Source organism: Lytechinus variegatus, chromosome 13 (assembly GCF_018143015.1).
Source record: "Lytechinus variegatus isolate NC3 chromosome 13, Lvar_3.0, whole genome shotgun sequence".
In the NCBI taxonomy this organism is placed as follows: Eukaryota; Metazoa; Echinodermata; class Echinoidea; order Temnopleuroida; family Toxopneustidae; genus Lytechinus; species Lytechinus variegatus.
Genome location: NC_054752.1, coordinates 34553654 through 34577200, shown reverse-complemented (window position 1 = coordinate 34577200; position 23547 = coordinate 34553654). Strand labels below are relative to the sequence as shown.

General features: G+C 35.3%; 1 protein-coding gene across 3 annotated transcripts in view; it reads left to right on the top strand.

Annotated features, from left to right (window-relative positions):
- The window catches only part of LOC121426094 (WAS/WASL-interacting protein family member 1-like), a 48973-nt gene extending 31967 nt beyond the window's left edge, over nucleotides 1–17006 (top strand). For 2 of the 3 annotated variants that reach the window (XM_041622249.1, XM_041622246.1), the window contains exons 5-7: nucleotides 9789–9896; nucleotides 13753–13800; nucleotides 15565–17006. In XM_041622249.1, coding sequence (XP_041478183.1) covers nucleotides 9789–9896; nucleotides 13753–13800; nucleotides 15565–15605 — 197 coding nt within the window. In that variant the 3' untranslated portion in view covers nucleotides 15606–17006. The remainder of the gene's footprint in view (nucleotides 1–9788; nucleotides 9897–13752; nucleotides 13801–15564) is intronic. The other variant, XM_041622248.1, reaches the window with a different exon arrangement.
- Nucleotides 17007–23547: the final 6541 nt, after the last annotated feature.

The following is a 23547-nucleotide window of genomic DNA, read 5'->3' as shown; positions in this document are numbered from 1 at the left end:
AGTTCATCCCAACAAAAAGTTGATTTGAATGAAAAGAGAAAAATCCACTAGCATAACGCTGAAAACTCCTTCCAATTCGGATGTAAAATAAGAAATTCATTACATTTTTAAAGTTCGCTTAATTTCACAAAACCGTTATATGCACATCTTGGTCTTTATGCAAATGAGGGAACTGATGATGTCACCCACTCACTATTTCTTTTGTATTTTATTATAGAAATTATGAAATATTCCACATGTAAATTTCCCCTCATTATCATGTGAAGGAAAGTTTTATTCCTCCCTGAACATCTGAAATTACCATTGTTTATTTTATGGTTCAACTTGGTGCTTCTTGTCTGTGTAAAAATTGATATATTGTATACATATGTAATTCAAACAAAAAAAACAAAAGAAATAGTGAGGGGCATCATTGCCTCTCATTTCGATGTCACTGATTTGTGCATATAACTATTTGTACAAGATTTTAAGGGATACTTTAGAATGTCATAACTTTCTTATTTTTCATCTGATTTTGATAAAAATTGTCAGTATCATGCTTGTTCGATTTTTCTCTGTTGGTTCAGAACTTCAGATCAACGTTTTTCTGGGGTATGCATGAATTGCACATCGTCATGGCTATAAAATGTCATGTCCTCACTTTCCTCTAAACAATAATGATATGCAAATTATGTAGCACTTTATGTTTCTAAGTGCTGCATACTATTACTCCAGCTTTAGCACAACTACCCTAATTAATACGGGTAGTTGAAATCATTATTTCATATTGTCAAAACTTTTCTTTATGTTCATTGTTTGTAATTGCTTTTATTATTTTTTTATTATTAAAAAAAAAACACTTGTTCTGTGCTCTGTACATGTAAAAATTTACAGTAGGCTATATGTATGCATAGTTCACAGATATGACACTATACACTTTAACAAGTCAATATTGTCAATATAACAATGATACAGACACCCATGCTTTGCATGTAATGATTATAATAAGCTCAACATGATATTACTGTGAAAAGGGTGAATTCTGTATGTAGAATTAGCATTGAATGCATGTCTGATATTAAGGATCACTAAATTGAAAGACATGCAACCTTGAATGATTGCCCATGGATGTATTTTTGTGTCGAAGAGACAATGTCTTTGCTGCTTGAAAAAATGAATGCTCCTGCTTGAAGAGGAGTCATAAATAGTCTACAGGCACAGACCCTGTTGAAACTTTAGCAACAAGGGGTCTTGAAAACTTGTATCATACAAGCTATACAGAATGCACAGTTAATTTACTTGCTTTCCTGTTAAGCTTCAAATTCAGACCACTTTTATAGTGGGTTGCAAATTTTATTTCAATAAAGCGAGGGCTTATGCCGAAAAGCTGAGCTTTGTATACAAGTCATGTAGGGCCTACATCACTGTACAGTATGTATAGTTATTAAATACCCTAGAAATGATATTGTACTACATTTTTAATAACCTGTTGAACTTTGGACCACTGAAAAGAGGCCACAAAGTTGGTATTATGGTGAGATCTTTTTTGAAGTTCCCCTGTAAATTTTAGGCTTACATGTATACTGTACTTAAAATTCTAGCATCTTTAGAATGGCCAAGTCTTCCTAAAAAATAAAGTGGTTTTGTCAATATACCCTTGTAATTGCATCAATGTTTCACACTTCCTCTTTCTTTGTGAAACATCATTTGATTGATTCTGTTATTTGAGATGTGTGAAATCACCTTTATTGAAAGCTATTATAAACGATTCAATGGAATGAACTGGGGGCCATTTCACTAAGCTGTCCGTATTATAGTTTAGAGTGACTTTAAAGGACAAGTCCACCCCAACAAAAACTTGATTTGAATAAAAAGAGAAAAATTCAACAAGCATAACACTGAAAATTTCATCAAAATCGGATGTAAAATAAGAAAGTTATGACATTTCAAAGTTTCGCTTCATTTCACAAAAACAGTTAAATGGACTAGCCAGCTACATCCAAATGAGAGAGTCGATAATGTCATTAACTCACTATTTCTTTTGTTTTTTATTGTTTGAAATATGAAATATTTTGATTTTCTCGTCATTGTCATGTGAAATGAAGTTTCACTCCTCCCTGAACACGTGGAATTCCATTATTTTAACATTTTGTGCTTCAGGCAAGGAGGTCCTAATCGTCAAATTCGTAAAAATTGAAATATTGTATAATTCAAACAATAAAAAACAAGAGATAGTGAGTTACATCATCAACTCTCTCATTTGGATGTAGCTGGCTCATTCATATAACTATTTTGTTAAAAATAAGCGAAACTTTGAAATGTCATAACTTTCTTATTTTACATCCGATTTTGATGAAATCTTCAGCATTGTGCTTGTCTGATTTTTCTCTATTGATTCAAATCAACATTTTTCTGAGGTGGACTTGACCTTTAAGTATGACTTAGAGTTGCACTTAAATGCCGAGTTGCGTACGGTATGAAAGGCTTGACCGCATTGGTCAGATCGTGCCATGAGGACGCGCACTACTGCGTATCTATCAATAAGATCGCGCATTGCATATCATGTACGCGTCGGCATTTAAATGCGACTTAAGTCATACTTACATCTTTGTGAAACACCCCCCTGGCTTAATTACGTCTGAGATGTAGGGTTAGGTTTGCAACAGTAGGGTTTTATGTTCGGTTTTGGGTAAGGTTTATGGTAGGGTATAGTGTTAAACCTAGCGATGTCACTAGGAGGCCGTTCTCATTACGCTTTCTAAAACTAGTTTACTGAAAACCGATTCAGGAAACCAGTTGGAAGATCGCTTTCCCACTTGATCACACGAAAGTGGTTTTCAGAATCACTTCACGTAAAGCGCTCTTGTTGCTATGTGGAAGAATGTGGAAGATCGCTTCCCGAAGAATGGCTGTGTCCTCACTTACGCTAAAACCAGTTAAACGAGGCAAAGCAATCTTGAAAATTACATCGCGAGGTGGTTTTCCAAACTGGTTTGGAAGATCGCTTCCAAGACTGCTTTGACCGTTCTCACTATGCGTTAAACTAGTTTCCACTGAACTAGTTTCCAGTAAACTAGTTTTAGGAACGTAGTGAGAACAGCCTCTTTGTCATTCTTGATTTTAGACCAATTTGCAATGCCATTAGATCTGTTCCACAATGCTATCTTCCACATTCCTTGTGTTTTGTCTTGTTGCAAAACTGTAATCAAAGTTTATTTTGACAGAGAATCAACTAACCGTGGAGATAGGCAATGAGGAAGTGTAATAAATAGGTAACTATATTATCAAGAACAAAAGAAATCTCATTGATATAAAACAACAACAATCACGTGAAAACAAATAATAAACAAACAGACATACAATGTAGATGTGTATACTGAACAGTGTATGTTTATTTCAATATCAAACTGCACATGTAATATGCATGGTAGTGAGTGTACAGTACATTGTTTGGATATTGCACACTGCACACAAATCATTGTACATTCAAATTATAGAAAGTTTTTCTCTGTATGAAATTTATTGAACAGCAATCCCTTCTAATACCCCCAATGATTTGTATTTGCATTGTATTTGTGGTGTTCCTTTATGAAAAGCATGACCTTTCCAATTATAGACTATAGTGACTCTGACTAAAGAGGGGGTACTTTACTTATGCTCAGGGACTCAGTTGCAAACTTTTAGCAACTTTTTGCCAAGTACAAACTTTTTTTTTGAACTATCACTAGTAATACTATCCCATTTAAGTCATACACTGTAAGTCACATTTACGAATATAGTTTAAGTTTAAAAATTTTGACATTCATGGAAAATATAACTTTTGATGAGAAAAGTGCTCATTAGAAGGATAAAATCCTTATCTCAGACTCATCAAAGTGTCCACTCCCACGTTTGGTCGTTAATTCTGGAACAACCCAATTCTTGGTGTAAAGAGAAATTCCAGTAGTTGCAGTAAACACTGATTTCATGAGAAAGTCTGTAAAACAAGGCTTAATTGTCAGTATATCATCGAGGATCTACATGTAGATCTGGTACAGTTACATAAACTGAACTTTGTGAAATCTTGAAATCTACGGTGAAAAATGTTCAGACTGAAGATACCTAACACAGATAAGCGCACGTGGGACAGTGTTTAAATTGCTTCGAATGTTGGGCCCGACGCTCTACCCAAATCCTGTGCTTATTTGCTAATTTCTCAGCAATTACACAATTTCTTCCAGAATCCTTTGGCACATGCATTTTATTCTTACAAACAGACATTTTGGTGGTCATTTCATTGGATTCTGTACTAACTCATTTTGATATTGTTACCAAAACTAGCATTTACCTTTAAATTGTACTCAAATTCTAGTTGATTTGTGCCACATTTTTCATTTTTTACCAAATTGATATTAAGGATTGGGTAAAACTCAACTTTGAATAACGATTCTTTGCTGAAAAAGAGTTACTGTACAAGTGTGGTATCTTTGCTACCGGTAATTGCTTTTATAGCAACATCCCATGGGATCAGGGATCCGCAGCCAATCACAATCTAGGATTCTATTGTAGCCATGATAGTTGTAAAGTTAAGTAGATGTACCATTGTTGTATTGGAACAGGCTACTGGTCTTGGAAACTGCTATGACTTTTTACGCGATTATTTGACTTTATAGTACAGACGGCCAAATTAGCAGAAATTACTATTTTGTTTTCAATTTGAAAAATGACACAATTATGGATGACTGGCCAATTTTGGATGGACATGTAGATGAACAGTGTCAGTTACTACGCTTTCACACCGTTGTTCAGAGTAATCCATCTGTACTTGACCTTAAACAACCAACACATGGCATCGTTTATTTGCACTAATTAGTGGGCTTTCCTCATTCTAGGCTCCTAAGAAAACAATTCACCTTGGGTAGTGTGTATCCATACAGGTTTGCTTGTATTGTGACTCGGTGCCATCGGGTACATCGCGGCAAATGCATTGTATCTGAATTGAGACACTTGTTGTGTGACAAGCCTAACGCCGTCTAATTAGCAGCTGTCAGCTCTGAACGTTGATGTCAGCTGGCGCAGACTCCCATCCAATCCTTGCGTGGGTCGGTTGAGTCGCCCCCAGCTACACGTCATGCTGTCCCCCTTGCACTTCCTGTTAGGTCAGCCTGGGTTGATTGGACATGTACTGTTCTAGGAAACACTAATGATCCTACGCTACAGCATCAGACAACACTGCAGAAGATTGTTCCGTAACCTCTCATAGTGATTGCTTCTTGCATGTCAAGGTATCTCACAAGGAAAAGTTCTGATCCTTTGCATCGCAAGCAGAAAAAGAGTTCGGGCTTTGCTGCTTTCTGAATTCCCCATGATATTCTGGAATTAGTGGATTACATTGAAGTGGAGGGGTTTGTTTCTGGTTTGGAGCAGTGACTGAATCCTCTGGTCTTGACAAGGTTGTACAGAGTTGGGCACCATGACGAGTGGGAATCGACGATGGGGTTTCAATGGGTACAATGGGTATGGCAATATGTATGGTGCTGCGCAGGCATCTTCCGCCAGCAGCTCAGGTAGGTTCATCGTACAGCAAGGTGTTTTATAAAAAAATATTTGTAAGTTGCAAGTAACTTTATGGACGACTGGGGATCCTTTTTTTTTACTTTGAATTAAAAAAAAAAAAATCATTACAAGCGTAGAAATAAGAACGAATAGTCAAAGAATTTTTACAAAGTAAAATATTTGAAAGATAAGACTAAAATTTTCTTGTTTTTCCTATTAACATTTGGCACCAACCTAATATACTGTCATTGGCTGGCTTACCTGGCTAAAATACTTGATCAGTATGAACTTATTTTATCTTTAGCAAAATTCTAAATAATTTTACTAATGACTACCTTGGCCAAACAATTTCCCCATAAAACAAAAATGCAATTGTTTGCAGTGTACTGGTTAGCCTTACAGTGGAAAGGGTTTGCCATACATTAGATCCACTTGAACCCTTTAAAGGCTTACTTTGTCAAGAAAACTCGCGTAGCCTGATGCCAGATGCATCTGATGTGCTAGGCAGCATCACATGGTCTTATAAACTATTTATATTACTATTACTTTGCCAAATGCTATTGAGAAAAGATAACTAAAATTGGTATGTTTATTTAAACACAAGATATTCCATTCTGAAAATTAAAGAAAACAACTAAAACACAGGGGCCTGTATTCTAAAGTCGGGTTTAACTTAAACTCGCGTTTAACGTTGTGGTTTAAGTATGGATAGCCAATTGTTACATAAATCAGTAACAGTAGAGATACCATGTTTTTTTTTAGCTCATTTGGCTCTCAAATCATTCATAATTGTTTAGGAAGTAAAAAAGATGATTTTCTTCACCATCGATGAATCAGGAAAGAGCACAGCAAACATAAGAAACATGCAACTGAATACAGATTTTGACACTTTTTGGCTAGCCATAATTTTAGCACAGAGTTAGACAATTTAAACCTGACTGGAGAATATGAATGAGCCAGGCAGTTTAGGCATTACACTGATACTAAAAAGCAAGTTTAATGCAACTTTTATTTGTATTTATGTAGCTGCCTTCCATTTCCCCAGGCACTTAAATTGTGAAGGGGGGGGGGGGATAGGGAAGGGTTACAATCCAATTTTATTATAGGCCTATAAATACATTTTATGGCAAGTACTCTTACAATATAATACTCAGATTTTTTCACACTTGAGGCTACTTAGTTTAAGTGAAGAGAAATATGTGGCATGAATGTAGTCATTAATGCCACATTCACTTACATGTAAAGTCAGATGATAATACTCCTGCTGTAGGACTTCTGCCAATATGCATAACACCTCGAGGAAATACTTAATAAGTACATGTGCATGAACAATGGAATAAATGAGTCATTTCGTCTATATCAGTTTCCTACTAACCCCTTTTTACAGTGGTTATCACCGTCCATTGTGATCGTTTGTAATCCCTTTTTTGTGAAAGTGCCAGAAATACCGTGTATGAGTACATCATGCTGGTTTATTTTAATACAATCTAGTCACTTTATACAATTAAGCCTACTCATTGAGAAAGGGGCCAGGAGTCACGGATGACCCAGCCCCCCCCCAAAAAAATTGAAATTTATAACAATTCAGAAGAGTTCCCATATATTTTCGTTGAGTTCAAGAGAAATTTTCAGTTTGAATTAAAGGAATGAGGTAAAATCTTCACATCACATTTTTTTTCTCCTCTCCTAATAGAGGGTTTTTCTTTGAATAAATCTTTTTTTTTGTTCTTTTGGCGATTGCATGAAATATTTTTGAATATTTAGCATGGATTATCAAAAGTTCAAGGACCTCAAACTGCTAAGGTTGTAAATTTTTACAGCTATGAAGTTCAGAATACTCAGAATAAAACTATTTCTACTGTATACTAACTCATAATTTATTGATTCTTGCTTATTTCAAATGTGTGTTTTTATTTTGTAAGTCATGCAAGTTAATTAATTATCAAGAGAAGTTTAGCAATACGTTTTATAAAACGTTTTTAACTGTACTGTAGAAGCAAGGAGGTAACATACATTCATCTACATGTACATGGATATGATAACGGACCAAGTACATGTATGCAATATTATTGCATATAATTAAAGGTCTTTGTTGTCAATCACATGATGTATGCAATTGTATGCAGCATTGCGAATATTAATTTCTATTGTCATACATGTACATACGAATGGTAGCAGACAGAGTGCTATACATGTATGAACTAATAGTTGTATGACGGTATCTTCCCAAGGTCAAATATACAGGTGTTTCAATATTCAGATATTATATTAAATACAGAACTGTGAAGATTGTGTACATTAGGGGTACCCAACACCAAGACAGTGCTCATTCAAATGGGCAGATATTTATTAGGAAAAAAAATACAGGTTTGGTAAAAGTTCGAAAGGTGCGGGTTCGAATTTTGTAGAAATGACTGATTTGTTTTTGGTAAAACTCTGTACCTACATGTACATGTAGGTGAGGTGGGTACCTGGCAGATATTCTTTGTTCTTTAAAATGCTTCTTTAATAGACCAGTTCGTAGTTACTTCATGGACAATTTTGGTCAAATGACCTTTCATTTCTTTGATTAAGATTTCAAAGCAAGATATTACGTAAGATTGCCTTACATACATGTAGCAGGATGAAGAAATTGAACAGACCAGGTGACTAGAATAGCACACAAATGAACACTTATAATGAAGGCATTTGTTGCATTCCTACTTTGAATGCATATCTTAGCATGTTGCACAATGTACTTTGCAAACTGTGAAATACCAGTCGATCGTGGAAGCATTGTTGTTTTTTGTGGATATAAATGAAAACGACAATTCAAAAGAATATATGAATAATCAAGACATCAAAGTTGGTGCTTATCTCATTAGATTTTAAAGCACCATGTCATTTTAGTAGAAATGACCTTCTGATCATGCGTAGAATCTTTTGATCATGCGCAGAAAGGAACTACGAACTGGCTTGTTGTATTGGTTGTGGAGTGATGCCAACATTTGCTCCTGCGACAATTACTCCAGGGGGGTGTTTCACAAAGATTTAAGTATGACTTAGAGTCGCACTTAAATGCCGAGTTGCGTACGGTATGAAAGGCTTGACCGCATTGGTCAGATCGTTCCATGAGGATGCGCACTACTGCTTATCTATCAATAAGATCGCGCATTGCATATCATGTACGCGTCGGCATTTACATGCGACTTTAGTCATACTTACATCTTTGTGAAACACCCCCCTGGCTTAATTACGTCTGAGATGTAGGGTTAAGGTTGCATCAGTAGGGTTTTATGTTCGGTATTGGGTAAGGTTTAGGGTAGGGTATAGTGTTAAACCTAGCGTTGAAGTTGGTCATTCGATTAGTATGGGTGATTTATCTAGAGCGGAGCAAATGTCATGGAATCACTTGTGAAGCAGCAGTTCGTAATTAATAGGTGGTTTCAGACCGCCTCGAAGTTCGTCAGTTCCAGGTATTCTCTGATTGGGAAATTTACCCCGATCAGAAAATACCAGGTATTTTTGTAATGTGAAAGCAAACTACTCGTAATTTCCCCGAAAGAAAATACCCGCTAAATAGTAGGTACTTGGCGAAATAACGAGAACTTGCGCGGGATGTTTCCAAGGTCGCAGGTATTTTGTCGATGTGAAAGCAATTTACGGGAACTTTTAGCCCAGCGTGTTGTTGGGCGTCGTTGAGCCCTGGAGCTGTGGGTGGCTGCTGGGCTAGTAATTTTGAATCTCGTGCCTTGCTTGCTTTTATATCAGACCCTACTGCGCATGCTTGTAACTTCAGGAACTTATCCCAAAGGGTATGTTTCGGGGTGGTGTGAATGCAGGAATAATTAACGGGTATTTTTTAGCATAAAAATGTTCTCGTAATTTAACGGGGATTCTTGTGATCGAGGCGGTTTGAAACCACCAAATAAGACCTTAGTTTTACACTGAAGCCCACAATATGAAGTGTCCACATGTACACTTTATTGAGGTTTATTTTGCTTTCTTCTATACATGGCAAATGATTTTGTAAAGAAGTATGGCATTTTATTTTCAGGAAGAATTGCAATTTGAAAAAGAAAACTCAATTCAATAGAATGCATTCATCTTAGAGTTGCGTTCAATATTGTTTTAGTTGTTTATTTCAGTAGAACAGTACTATTCATTTCTTGCATGCTACATGAATTTGTCGTATTTCCATCATTACAAAAAAGATGAATTGTATGTCAAGTAATCAGATGGACATTTGATTTATTTTCATTTTTTCTGTCCCCCCTCTCCCCTATCTCTCGCAGATGATTTTGAAGGTCGGTTCAATTTTAAGTCATCCTCACGCTTCCCTAATCCACCAGCTTTCAAGAAGAATCAAAAGACATATCCAAGCAAACAACCAAATAGACAAAGTAAGTATCCAAGTCAGTCATGAATGTTGTCATTGAGAGACAGAGGCTGCACGCACGAACTGAAGGAGTAGTCTGGAGGCCTGGGCCCCATCTTACATAGAGTTGCAGTTGATCTGATCAACCTCAACTATGGAAAGCCAACAGCATCAACATCTAAAATGCATGTTATTTCTCAATAAAGCTGTATATTCATACATTCATGTTTTTGGTGAAAATTCACTGTGCTTCTCTTCATTTGCAAAGGATATTGTGCAAATTTCCTGTAAAAAAATTACGACATTGATGGATTTCCATAAAGTCGAGATTGATCAAATAAACGTGACCATTTGTAAGATGATGCACTGGGCCCCATCTCACAAAGAGTTACGATCAATCTGATCAATCTGAAGTATATTCAAATCCAACAATGTCATAATTTTTTTCCTAAGGTAATTTGCACAATTTCCTTTGAAAGCAAAGAGAAGCATACTGAATGGTCCAGAAAGCAGTTAGTGTTTGAATATACCTCAAAGTTTTGGAAAATATTTTAAAGAAGCATGTATTTTAGATGTTGACGTTGCTGGCTGTCCATAGTTGTGGTTGATTGGATCAATCGTAACCTCTTTGTGAGACGGGGCTCAGGTATGACATGCAGCAACCCTCTGACTTGCTTCTGTGTAAATCCAGTTGGTTATGAGGCAGCAAAATGTTGTTCATTCTGGAGTCTTTTTTGCTGTCTAACCTGCTGGGATGAAAGTAGTTGTGGAGCAGTAAAATGCTTAAAAAAGTAAGAATAGCACAAATTATAATGAAAGGAGTTCATGTTGGCATCTTTTAAAATAAATTCCTCTTCCATACTTTATTTGGTATAAATTATGAACTGTAATTTTTACATTTTTGTTGGGCTGTATCAGAACATTTAAAAATGTAATTTAAGCATTTTTAGCATGTACATTCAACTACAACTTTTAATCCAAATTCATCTAGAGTACTTTATCTTTATAAGTACTAGAGTACTTAATGATCTTTAAGATTTCAATTTATTTTTCAATTTCAATTTTTATTGGGGAGGGGGCAGTAAGGGTTTATTTATATTATACACTATTCCTTTGGCTCATTAATACTTTTCTATTCAACATTTCCAGTGTATATGATACACCATTGTATCTTTATCCCACTATTATTGGATACAATACATACATACGTATGTTTAATACCCCATTTTTTTCCTTCAAACTTGTAATGTATTCACAGAAAAGTCCCTCCTCCTTCATGATATCATTTACACATGACCAAAGATCATATTATTGCAAGTTTACTATCAGACCAGACTCTATTAATACATGTTATTGTATGTCTCATAATGCAAAGGCTCAACTCCTAGACACTTTTTGCCGTTTTCACTTCCTCCTTTCCCCATTCACTGGGATTATTTTTGTTCCTTTGTTATCATAATAGTGCCATCCAATGACAAAAGGTAGCAACTCCGTGGGATGAGATTCTTAGTAATTGAGGAAAATGTGTCATTTTATGTGAAAATAGAGTAATCATGTACTTGGTGACTTTTGGACTTCAATGACATTTAAGTATGTAGAGCAAACAGGCAATATCCCAAATCAAGAAAAAACGTTCATATTGAAAAAAAATAGGCAGAGTTGCTTCCTTTTGCGATGGGATGACAGAATACAGTTCACAAATGTGTCATCGATGTTTGGCCTAATAAAGGTATCATGAATTTGAAAGCAAACCAGGGCAGTATTATTGGTGGAATTGATTTTCAAATAGTGGTAGAAAAAGAGGGAGTGGTGGGGGGGGGTACAAAGAAAAGAAGTAAAAAGGAATGGCGAAGAGAGACGGGAGAGGATCGAGGTATGTGATGCAATATTACTAGTACCTCAGTTTTTTTTATACTGATTTGGAAATAAAGCCCCCCCCTCCATATGAAATGCATTGGTGCTACCCATGTAGCAAATGTTAGACAACATGTTCATTTGTTGGTTGAATTGTATAGGTTTTTATGTTCAATTGATTCAATAGTAATTCATGCCTGGGGTTTTTTGACATCACATTATTCTAGTGTGTACATACATGTACAGCATTTGTGTGACCACTAATAACAAGCACACATCTGGTTAGAAAAAAATTCAAGTGAAGTTTCATCTCTTTGTATTTATTGATCTAATTTATTGTTATTGATTAAAATCAGACCTGTATATTAATGGAACTTCAAAAATTATGAAACAAACTTCTTTCTCTGCTAGTTTTCTTTTCAGTGTATTTTATGAAAGTCTGAATTTGATTTCTTCAGTATGTATTACTCTATTCCTGCAAGATATTTTAAACTATGGTTCATACAAGAAACTCAAATTAGTAGCAAGATTCAAGAATGAATCTCTCTATCTCAGTTTTTGCAAAGAGGGCTGATGTTATTCGCTAGATTTTAAATAATATTGATTTTTTTTAAATGGAAAATGAAATCTATTAGAGTTGCTTGTATCCACTTTGCTAAATGCTCAATATGGTATTTTCATTAAGTACTTCACCATAAGTTTATAATCCTTTGCTAAACACTTACTTAATTTTGTACAGAGTACTTGGACCTTTTTTAGCTTGACTTTTCCTGTCAGTAAATCATACAATGTTGAAATTTATCGTTCCTTTCCAAAACATGCTATTTCATTTAAGAATTATATAAAAAGGCAAATTAAAATTGGTCTCTGCACTGAATATTTGACATACAGGTATGGCGTTACCGACTTGGTAGAAAAAACAGAAATACTGGTGATGTGAGTTACAAATATCCAATCCTCAAGCACAAAGAGAAAGAAGGGAAAACAAAAGGCATTTTGCAATCAATATCAAGAATTAGTGAAAGCCTTGATTGGAATGAGGTGAAATGATTAATATTTTATAGCTTTAAATACTCTGTTTCTTGATTTTGGTTGAGTTAATTTTTTGTTGTTTGATATTGACCTTTAAGAAAATAAAAGTTTTCATATACTGTAACAAAAGGTGAAGCAAAGGCATGATCACTTTAAAAAGAAAAAAAAAGGCAGAATACATGTTTGAGGTAAAAAAGCAAGTACGCATAATACAAAGATTAAAGCTCAAATATTACATGTATGTTCTCCACATTTTTTTTAAAAAAAAAAAATATTTTAAAGGTTCTTTACAGGTTGCTCATAATGAGATTGGCAAGATATGTCCAGATATGTCCAAATCTTCATGTGGCCAGATCCTTCCCTTTTTATCTCTTGGCTAATTTAACTTCAATCTCATTGCACCGTTGAATCATTGAATGCTTTTACATAAACATTTTATTTTGTTTTGTTTAAGGATGATTTTGAATTTATACTGTTTCATTATTTTTATTATATTGTTCTTATTTATTAGTATTATTATTTATTATTATTTTTATTATAATCATTATTATGGTATTGATATTATTGATTCTTATGTACATGTAACTTGGTTTGAACAAAAATGTTGAATGTTCAACTTGGCTTCATACAATTCATGAACATGCTTGCCATATTCAAGTACTCTCCACAGCTGTTTGTTGGGGCACGGTTATTCTCAAGTCATGGGTATTGAATGCTTTTTATTTTATATTGTCGCTGTAATTTCTGAACCGTTCCTATTCCCTGTCAAATAACTTTCAAAACAAAAACATACTGAACTACAAATGAAGTGTCACGTTGTCCCACCTCATTTGAAAGTAAATGTTATCCAACAAATTTTATCAATGGTATCAGTGTTGCCATGGTCCACTACACATGTATGTCGACATCTATGTAAAAGTGAAAATTCCCTGATATGATTTGATCGTACTTCTCTCTCGCACCCTCTTTGCACCCCGCCCCCCTTTCGCTATCAGACTCCGCTATGTACTTTACATCTGATCAAGCGAATGCACATTCCAACGGTGAGTGCAGCTGCAACAGAATTTGGAATGATGTTTAATTTCTGACTACCTCTCCCTGCCTGCCCCACCCCCACCCCCGCCCCCTCCCCACCCTCACCCCCCCAAACAGCACACTTTTATTTGCATGATTCATCTGATGTGTGATTTAATTTCAGTTACAAACAAGGGAAAAATGAAAATGCTTTAATGGGCAAAGTTTGCATGACTCAAAAGAGATATTTCAGCAATATGAACCCTCATCCAGTTTAAACTCTGTATTCTTAAAAGAGCAAGCTACTTGTAATTTGTAAGCAGCGGTGTTGAAACAATGCGACCTTGGTTGATACATGTATTTTTAATAGTAATGCTGGTGCCAGGTGCCCTTAATGTCAATAATGATGACCAGGTACATGTAGGTCCCTCGGAAAGGACTTAAAGCTGCCAGTCCTTTAGATGCTTATTATAAACATCCATTATTTAGTAGTCGGGTGAAATGACCAAAAATAAAACAATTGCAAAAATTGAAAAAGCGTCTGATATTGCAGCAATAAATTTTTACTCAGAGAGCATATAAGTTAGAGTGGGCATGAAAACTGAATTTTCTATGCATGTTTAGAAGATTCAGTGTACTATCTGTTCTTTTCCCTCCCATTTTCTAGCCAAGAAACATGTATGCTATTTAAATATCTTGCATGTATGTATGCATGAATACATTGAAACAAATACACCAATATTATTTGCATTATTTTTGCAGTTTTTTTCTCCATTTATTGCAATTACGGTGTACCCAATTGCAATGAGCATGCAAAGACCCAGTTTCAGAAATCACAATCTAACCTCTTGGACAATTTAGAGAATTAAAATGAGAGCTCACCATTATTAAAGTCAAGTTGAGTTTGAAAAAAGCAGAAATATATTTTATTATCAGTTAAGGTTTGATAAAAATCCTTCGAAGTTTGATCCTGTGATGTTACTTTGGAGTAGCTCCCTACATTTGTATATCATTTGATTAATTTTCATAATTGCCATTTTCTTGGGAAATTGAAAATCCTTTCATTGTTTGATGAATTTTTGACCAAATTGATTAATACTTTTCATTCTTACGGCTTTTGATTAAACTGACATGATATTAGGGTGGACATCCATCAGTTCATCGTGCTGGTGCAAGAACGCCCTTAAAATCACACTTCCGTGCATTGCATGGGCGCAGAAACGCCATCAGCAGCATGTATGTTATGAATTGCATTGTGTAAAGGCGTTTCTGCACCGATGGGGTGCGCAAAAATGTTTTACCAAGGGTGTTCTTGCACTGACAAGAGTTTTCAAACTGACGAGGTATTGATAGTGGGTTTCAGCATTCCTTAAAGGGGCGATTGCCCGTTTCATGGTGGTTCGCCCCTGAAGTTGGATGCAATTAGAGCCTTTTGTTTTACAGAGTTTGGTCAATTCACTTTCAGTTGGTTACAACATTTCCAGATTTCCTTTTGATTTGTGCTTGCCTAACAAAGCAACGCAAACCTTGTGGTTATCCATTGAAAACATATTGGCCAAACTCCTCAATTTCTGATGGCATCCAACGTCGAGGAAGAACGGCAGTGAATCGCCATCTAAACTGTCGATTTGTGATCGCATATACATTCACCTATTAATCATCAACTATAATCTAATTGCATTTTGGTTTGCTTTGAAGTATGGCATCTGTCTTTGCTTTTGTTTGTTTAATAAAATAAATTTCCATTTTATTTTTATTGAGCCTATTTTTTTTCTTTCCATCTCTTTAATTAGGTACAAAGAGAGGGCAACCCCCAGCACCCCCAAGACAATAGGATCTTCACTTTTTTTTCTGTAGCTTAGGGATATTGATGCACTGGCTCTCCATTGACAGAAACTACCAGCCCTTGCCTTGCCCAACCATCCTGACAATGCAGTACCACCTAAGCTGGTAAAAAAATACAACATGAAGGAAGCACTTGGCAAGGGTCCATTTGGAGAAGTTATGCCTGCGGGAGGCCTATCCGGTGGAAGACAGCCAAAAAGAAACTTATGACAAGAATATTTTATAGTCTTCATGTATATATATATATGCATTGGAGGTGCGTCAAGTCAGCAAGAGCATATACTACTATATTTGAATCTTTCTAATACTCAGAAGAAGTTCAATTATTTATCTTGCAATATTCCGACGATGTGTCTTAAAACAAGAATCCAAGAAGAACCGAACGCTATGCAGGTGATGCGGTGGATGTAACGCTGTTCGCTTATTCTGAGACATTCTCGGATGGTACACGGCCTCGTTGTAGGCCCACTGGTTCCAAACAACCAGCAAATCAGTAATTGAGATCGAAGGGAACAAGTCCCGGAGATTTTTCATGAAGAGTTCAATGTGACTCAAAGTCATCTCGCACGAGTCCCAATGCACTATTTAACAAATGATCTCATTGGTAGGTTAATCAGTATTGGGCACCGACCTAGCATGATCTAACCAATGTGGTGACTTGTTCTTAAAGTTTGACTTCAAACTCAAAACTCCTTTCCACGCTACAGAAGTGGTGTATTCATGGGAATGCACTATTTCAGGCATACCGTACCACACTTTGGAAAAGGCATACAGATGCCATTTTGATAGACATGTAAGCCGATGGTTGATGCATTTGCAAAGCCATCCATGTATGGAATACTGGAACATTCTAATGCAATGGATAGGATCTAACAATAATGAAATCTGATAGAAATAAACTAAAGAATGGAGGTATAAAATTGGTAAAATGAAGGGGAATAGATAGCTCCTAACCCCCTTACCAAGAATATTCCAGGCTATTTTAGATAGGGTTGCACTTCTCAGCAAGAATACTCAACATCTCAACACTTCTCCTACCACATCAGTGCAATCCCCACCCCCATAACCATGGATAGGGAAGATGATGTAAAACCACTGACATTTCTTTCCTTCAGCTTTAAAGCCAATTAATTATGAATTTAAAGGGCTATTCTTTTTTCTGAAAATGACACCCTCAATAAACTCGTGTGCAAACTATAAGGTTCAGACAAGGTTCAAACATTGTTTCTGCACTTAAATAGAATGTCACTCAAAGATTTGCTGCTTAATTTCTATTTTGTCTTCCAAGTGAATGCAAAGAATTCAATACTTCTTGATAAAAACTTTAAAAAAGGCTTTCTTTTCAAGGAGATTAAAACTGAAAATACAAGAAAACAAAGATATAGTTCTTTTCTTCTGCATTCCTTAGATGTCATGATTATTGTGGACACACTCAAAGGCTTTTATACACAACTCGGGGGCCCTGTAACACAGAAGTTTGCGATGGATTTTAAATATGAATGAACAATGCTGATTGGTTCCTGGTCACCCAACAATGATCTTGATTGGTCATTGCTAATTTAGCGATTGATTGGAAACCTTTGTGGAAGGGGCCTTGGTTAAATAAATTGAAAAAGGGGAATCTAATCCAAGTGGAAAGTTGGTTGAAATGAAAGAGGAACAAAATTTACTCAACTAAAAACCTGTCTGGGTCAAGAATATTGAAGGTTAATTCCAGGAATTTACATGGTTTGAAAAGAACACATTAAAATGTATTCCGTTTACTCCCATGCATAGTTATCACCAGACGTCATATTTTCACGAGTCTGAATATTTTCATGAGTCTGACTCTGTAATGAAAAATGCTGCTTTTGGAATGCCTTATCAGGTCATTTTGTTTTGTAATTTTCTTGTCATTGGGACCAGTTTACACAAAACTTACCACTGAGTGTAGGATGAAAAATCAAATACATGTCTTTACTGCTTGGAGCCGATTTGTTGAAAAAATTGTTGCGTTGTATAAGCTTTGTGTGTCAAACACAATTTTATAACTTACCCCTCTTATGGGGTGTTGCAAGAAACTTGAGAAACTTGTGATCAATTGCAAGTCCATTTTTGGTTCCTAAATCAATCATATGTCTTGCAATTAATTGTAAATTAGTGATTGATTGCTAATCTGCTCCATGAAACAAGGAGTTTAATCTGATTTGCTATAAATAACGGTGATCTATCAACTGTAAAATTGCAACAGAACATTTGCAATTGATCGCAAATATTTTCTTGCAACCCCCTTAAGTTACCAAAAGCTTGTGTTTATGTGAGGATTAATAATTATAATAATAATAGGCATTTATATAGCGCCATCTATCTAGAAATATTCTATTCCGAGGCGCATTGTTATTACCCCGGCTTTAGCTCGAGCTGGAATTAATCCTGCCGGGTACCCATTCACCTCACCTGGGTCGAGTGCAGCACAATGTGGATGAATTTCTTGCTGAAGGATTATGAATCATAGTTTGTTTCCTAGACCTATTGAAATGTTCACATCTCGTAAGCTACATTACGTGTAATGTAAATGGTGGTGATTTTTTTTTACCTGATTGCTAAGAAAGCATGAATGCTTGTAAGCAAGCAACCAGAGGACCGACGGCTTAAGGTCCTCTCCGAAGGACCTGGTACTGAGGATTAATGCCTTACCAAAGGGCACTAGCGCACCAAGTGGGAATCGAACCCGGGCCACCGGAATACGAATCCCCCGCTCTACCGACTGAGCTATCGCGCCTCCTATAAATGTAATAGGTAAAATGTGATAAACAGGATTATGGCAAAAAGGTTACTATAGTGTACAAACCTCATGCTGTAACATCCAAATCTCATTTTGAATGAACCATGCATGATTAATGCAAATAAACAATACAGCTCACACCATTATGTTCCAACTTCATCTCAGCTTGAGAGAGGGCTCTTTAGTGGTGCATCATAAAATATATGTGGATAGCTTGTATACAGTAAGTCATTTATCAAAAAAAGATGAAAAGAGAAGGCAGCCATCAATAAAAACACAAGACCGGGTGGATTTTTTTAATGGGAAGTAATTAAACCTTGATGCCACATCCCAAAATATACCCAAAACTTTGATAGTTCACTTGTTGAACCTCAATCTGGGGACATATAAGTGTGATTAATAGAATTCATAACAAACAAAATATTGCAAAAAAGGTCCAAATAGGCATGAGATTTGCACTCTGTAAATGAGAGACTTCGGCCTTGAATGTGATATTTCAAATGCCCGTGGAGTATATTTGAAGAATATCCAAGTACCTACCCTCCCCTTATAAAGACATATTCAAGATCACTTTGTGTGAAGTGATTTTGGGATGCACATCATAGTTAATATGGTCAATCTTTTGAATATCGTTTTTGATATTTTAGGGGTGCTACGTGTATATCTCAGCTTTATATACAAAGAGATGCATAATTCTTTATATTTCAAAAGTCATCTCTTTGTAAAATTACTAAAGAAAGTGAATAGTGTTGGAAAGATTTGAGTCTTTTGAGATGAAAAGTAAGAAGAAAATAAAAAGCAGAGGAAGATGAAAACCTGGGCTTTCCATCAATTTCTTAATATTTTTTTCTTGTAACAGTGAGTTTGTATGACAATGTGTAGATATGATATTGAATCATTTTGTAAGTGAGTGATTCTCAAATCAGTCAAAGTCTATGTGATCTGGGCCCTGTCTTACAAAGAATTACGATTGATCCAATCAATCCCAAGTATATGGAAATCCATCAATGTCATAATTTTTTTCCATTAGGACTTTTGCTCAATGTTTTTTGCAAACAAAGAGAACCATAGTGAATTGTCAAGAAAACAGTGAATATATGAACATACATCATTTCTAAAAAATATTTTGAACAGACATGTATTTTAAATGTTGACATTGCTGGCTTTCCATAGTTGCGATTGATCAGATCAATCACAACTCTTTGTAAGATGGGGCCCTTGCTTTATGCTATTCTCCATCATCATTTGAAGAATTTAAAAAAATGATAAAGATTGAATTTTTTATGATTGTATTTTTTCTAAGAAAATATTTAGTATATTAATGTTCCTTTTTGTAAGGAATGGCATGTTGCATAATAATGTTTGTAATTGTTAACATTATGAGATACATGTAATGTAGTGCACACATTTTTTTCTCAATTTTTGTGATATTTTTCATTTCATTTTTACTTGTAGCTCCCCCTCTCTGTCTGTTTCTAATATAGATTATTATCCAAATTTCAGATTATTATATGGTAGGGTTTATCTTCCAAGCACAGTACAAGGCCATTTAGCATGCAAGGTCAATGACATGTGACTTTGTGATTTATTTAACTTTCCATGTATATAATTGAATTACAGGCCTTTCACGATTAATAGTTAAGTTGTATTGTACCAGTAAACGAAGGTCCTACTTAAATATATATATTCAGTTCTCCTACAGCCCAGGATATGTGGGGATTTAGATAACAGAAATTATGTAGTCCCATCTATTAGTTTTGGTGTCAAGTTTTCAACTGGCTTGGAGCAAGATCTTAAAATCATTCCAACACTTGTTTGTGAGTGACTGTATGGTATGTCCTAAAAGAGAACCGTTTATGTCAGATTAATAACAATTATAATAATAATTCTACTGCAAGAATTCGATATTACTTTTGTAATAAGGCAAATAATTATGTGTATGGGCACAGAATATGAATAGCCTTATGAATTAGTAAGAAATAGACTTGAGCAGTAATGCATAGTTTCTGACGACTTACCTCAAGTTGTGCATGAAAGTCCTAAATTCGCCTCTAAAAGGAAGAGGTTTTAATTAATTTCCTGGTAATTATTCCTAATTTTCAATATGCAGATATTCAGACCCAATATTACTATGATTATCCATAGATGAGGAAGTATTATGTATCATTTGGTCTTGTGAAGAGACAAGAGTTTTAATGGGACTATTATAAAGTCCTTCAACGCAAGGAATAATGAACCATCTTATACCAGTAATTTTGTCTTTATTTTTCTGATTTCTTTTGAGGTAATTTCTCAGCCCTTGGAGGGTGAATAATGTTCTACTAATTTATCAAATGTGGATACACAGAAATAAGATTAAAAAATACTATTAACCTAGATCCATTTTGGGTCATGTTTGTATGTAGAAATTGTGTACGCCTTTGTATTTTTTACTGTTCAATTATATTTTTTGTAAGGTCATTCGTTGTGAGGAATGAGTTGCAATACTGAGAAATTTATGATGAAAAATATTTTGTACCAAAAAATATGAGAAATTAGAAATCTTTGTAAATTGTTGTGTATCAAATCCTTACCGTTTATTTAACCTCACGTTTTTGTAAAGAATTTACTAACCATAGATATGTCCTTGTATTATGAGTTGCTCTATATGAAAGATTTAATGACATAAATTTTTTATTTAAATTCTCTCATTTTCGTGCATATGTATAATTGAATTTCTATCATGTACATGTATGTAATGAAAACAGGAGATTGTTTTATATCAATTTCCTTTGCTTCATTTAGAAATGGTGTACATTATAAATATATATATATAAAACTTTCTTCATCTAGTTATTATGTTTGGGGTATAAAAAGAGAATAAAAAATGGTTATGATTCTTGAAACCTGGTTTCTTAGCTGTGTTTTATTTCTTTTCTTGAAATGGAATGTTCACTATCACTTGCATCTTTGAAGGAAGGGGGCTGGACACTTTGGCCCGTATTCTGAACTCGGGTTTAAATTCAACCCTGGTTTAAAGTTTTGGTTTAACTATGGAGAGCCAATTGGAGCACAAATCTCTTACAGTGGACATTCAAATTAACTCACACGACACCCAAATTGTTCATGATTGTCTGGGAATGACAACTGAAGTATTTCTCTTCATTATGAAAGCAAAAGGAAACAAAATAGTAAACATAAAAATATACAATATAAGCAGAATTGCTTAGCTTTTGGCTTCCCATAATTTTAGCACAGAGTTAGACCGTGGTCTAAGTTAAACCCGACTTCAGAATACAGGCCATTGGGTGGTATTCTGATAATTAAACATAATTCTTGAACCGAGTCTAAAGTTTTAAACCTCACTTCTATGGAAAGCTAGGCTTCATAATATTTCTTCCATATTCATGGCAATTATGCTGTATCAATAAATTCTTTAAAAATTCATATTTTTGGGTATTTTCCCGTTTTTTCCATTTCAGGACTTATGACATTTTTGCAGCAGGATAGGAATAACTTTTAATAGGGGAATGAGTCGACAACTTGCACTCCATAAAAATGTGGTATAATTTAACCGGGAATTAACTACAATAATGATGATATTAATACAAGTACCTCTTATTTACCAAGGGTAGCCACTCTCGGCTGTGAGCTGTTCTTCCAGCGGGCCCTGTATAACATATGTTATTATTACCCTTCTCCGGTCTCATACATTGAGCCCCTGAAAAGAAGGCATAAGGTCCCAGTTTTTAAGTCTTTGGAATGACTCTGCCGGGGATCAAACCCACGACGTCCTGTTCATGAGACGGTTGCTCTACCATAGAGCCACCATGCCATGTCTATCTGAATGCCACCCATAGGCCCGTATTCTGAAGTCTGGTTTAACTTAAACTCGGGTTAAAAGTTGTGGTAAAGTATGGGAAGCCAAAAGTATCAATTTTTTTAATTTAGTTGTATGTTTCTTTTGTTCTTATGCTCTTCCTGATTCATCCATGGTGAAGACAATCTTTTTATAGTTCCTCGACAACTATGAATTATTTGAGAGCCAAATGAGCTGAAATATGATATCACTGTTAGTGATTTATGTAACAACTGGCTATCCATAATTAAAAACTACAACTTTAAACCCGAGTTTAAGTAAAACCCGACTTCAGAATACAGGCCATTGTATTTTAGGGTTCAACCGTTGGGCCGTTTCTTTAAGCAGTTCGTAAGGTAACAGCGATTTTAAGGATCACTGGTGAACCTTTCTTACGCTCTAAATCACTAATGAACATTTAATGGTGAATATTTACCACAAGAAATAATCACAAGTCGTTCTTAAAGTTAATATCTACTAAACAGCTTTCTGACCCCCACCCCCCGGAACATGTCCTTGTAGCTTACAAACAGCTTTATGAAACATCTATCAGGTGGGTGTTTCATAAAGCTGTTTAATTACAGGAGACTTTAAGCACAACTTGACGACTAGTGATCCTGTCTTGAGGTAAATAGAATACACCAAAATGTTCATTGGCGATGGTAAAGCGTGTAATAAAGGTTCACCAGTCGTTCTTAGAGTTAGTTCTTGACTTATGAACAGCTTTATGAAACACCCACCCGTTTTCAAACTACAAGCGACTTTACGAATGGTGATCCTTGAGGTGAATTATTGCCGCCAATTATCATTGGTGTGGATTTAGCTCCTATGAAGGGATCAACGGTCGTTCTTAAAGTTGCTCTTAACTTATGAACTGCTTTATGAAACATTCACCAGGGGTCCGTTGCAGAAAGAGTTGCAATCAATCGCAACTCTAACAATCAATCACTTCTTGATTTTCAACCAATCAACAACATGCTTTTGGGACTTGCGATTGAGTTTTTGACTTGAGTTTTAACGCATCTCTTCCTGCAATGGACCCCAGGAGGGTGTTTTATAAAGCTGTTCGTAAGATAAGAGCGAATTTAAAGGTCAAGTCCACCCCAGATAAATGTTGATTTGAATCAATAGAGAAAAATCAGACAAGCACAATGCTGAAAATTTCATCAAAATCGGATGTAAAATAAGAAAGTTATGACATTTCAAAGTTTCGCTTATTTTCAACAAAATAGTTATATGAACGACCCAGTTACATCCAAATGAGAGAGTCGATGATGTCACTCACTATTTCTTTTGTTTTTTTTATTGTTTGAATTATACAATATTTCA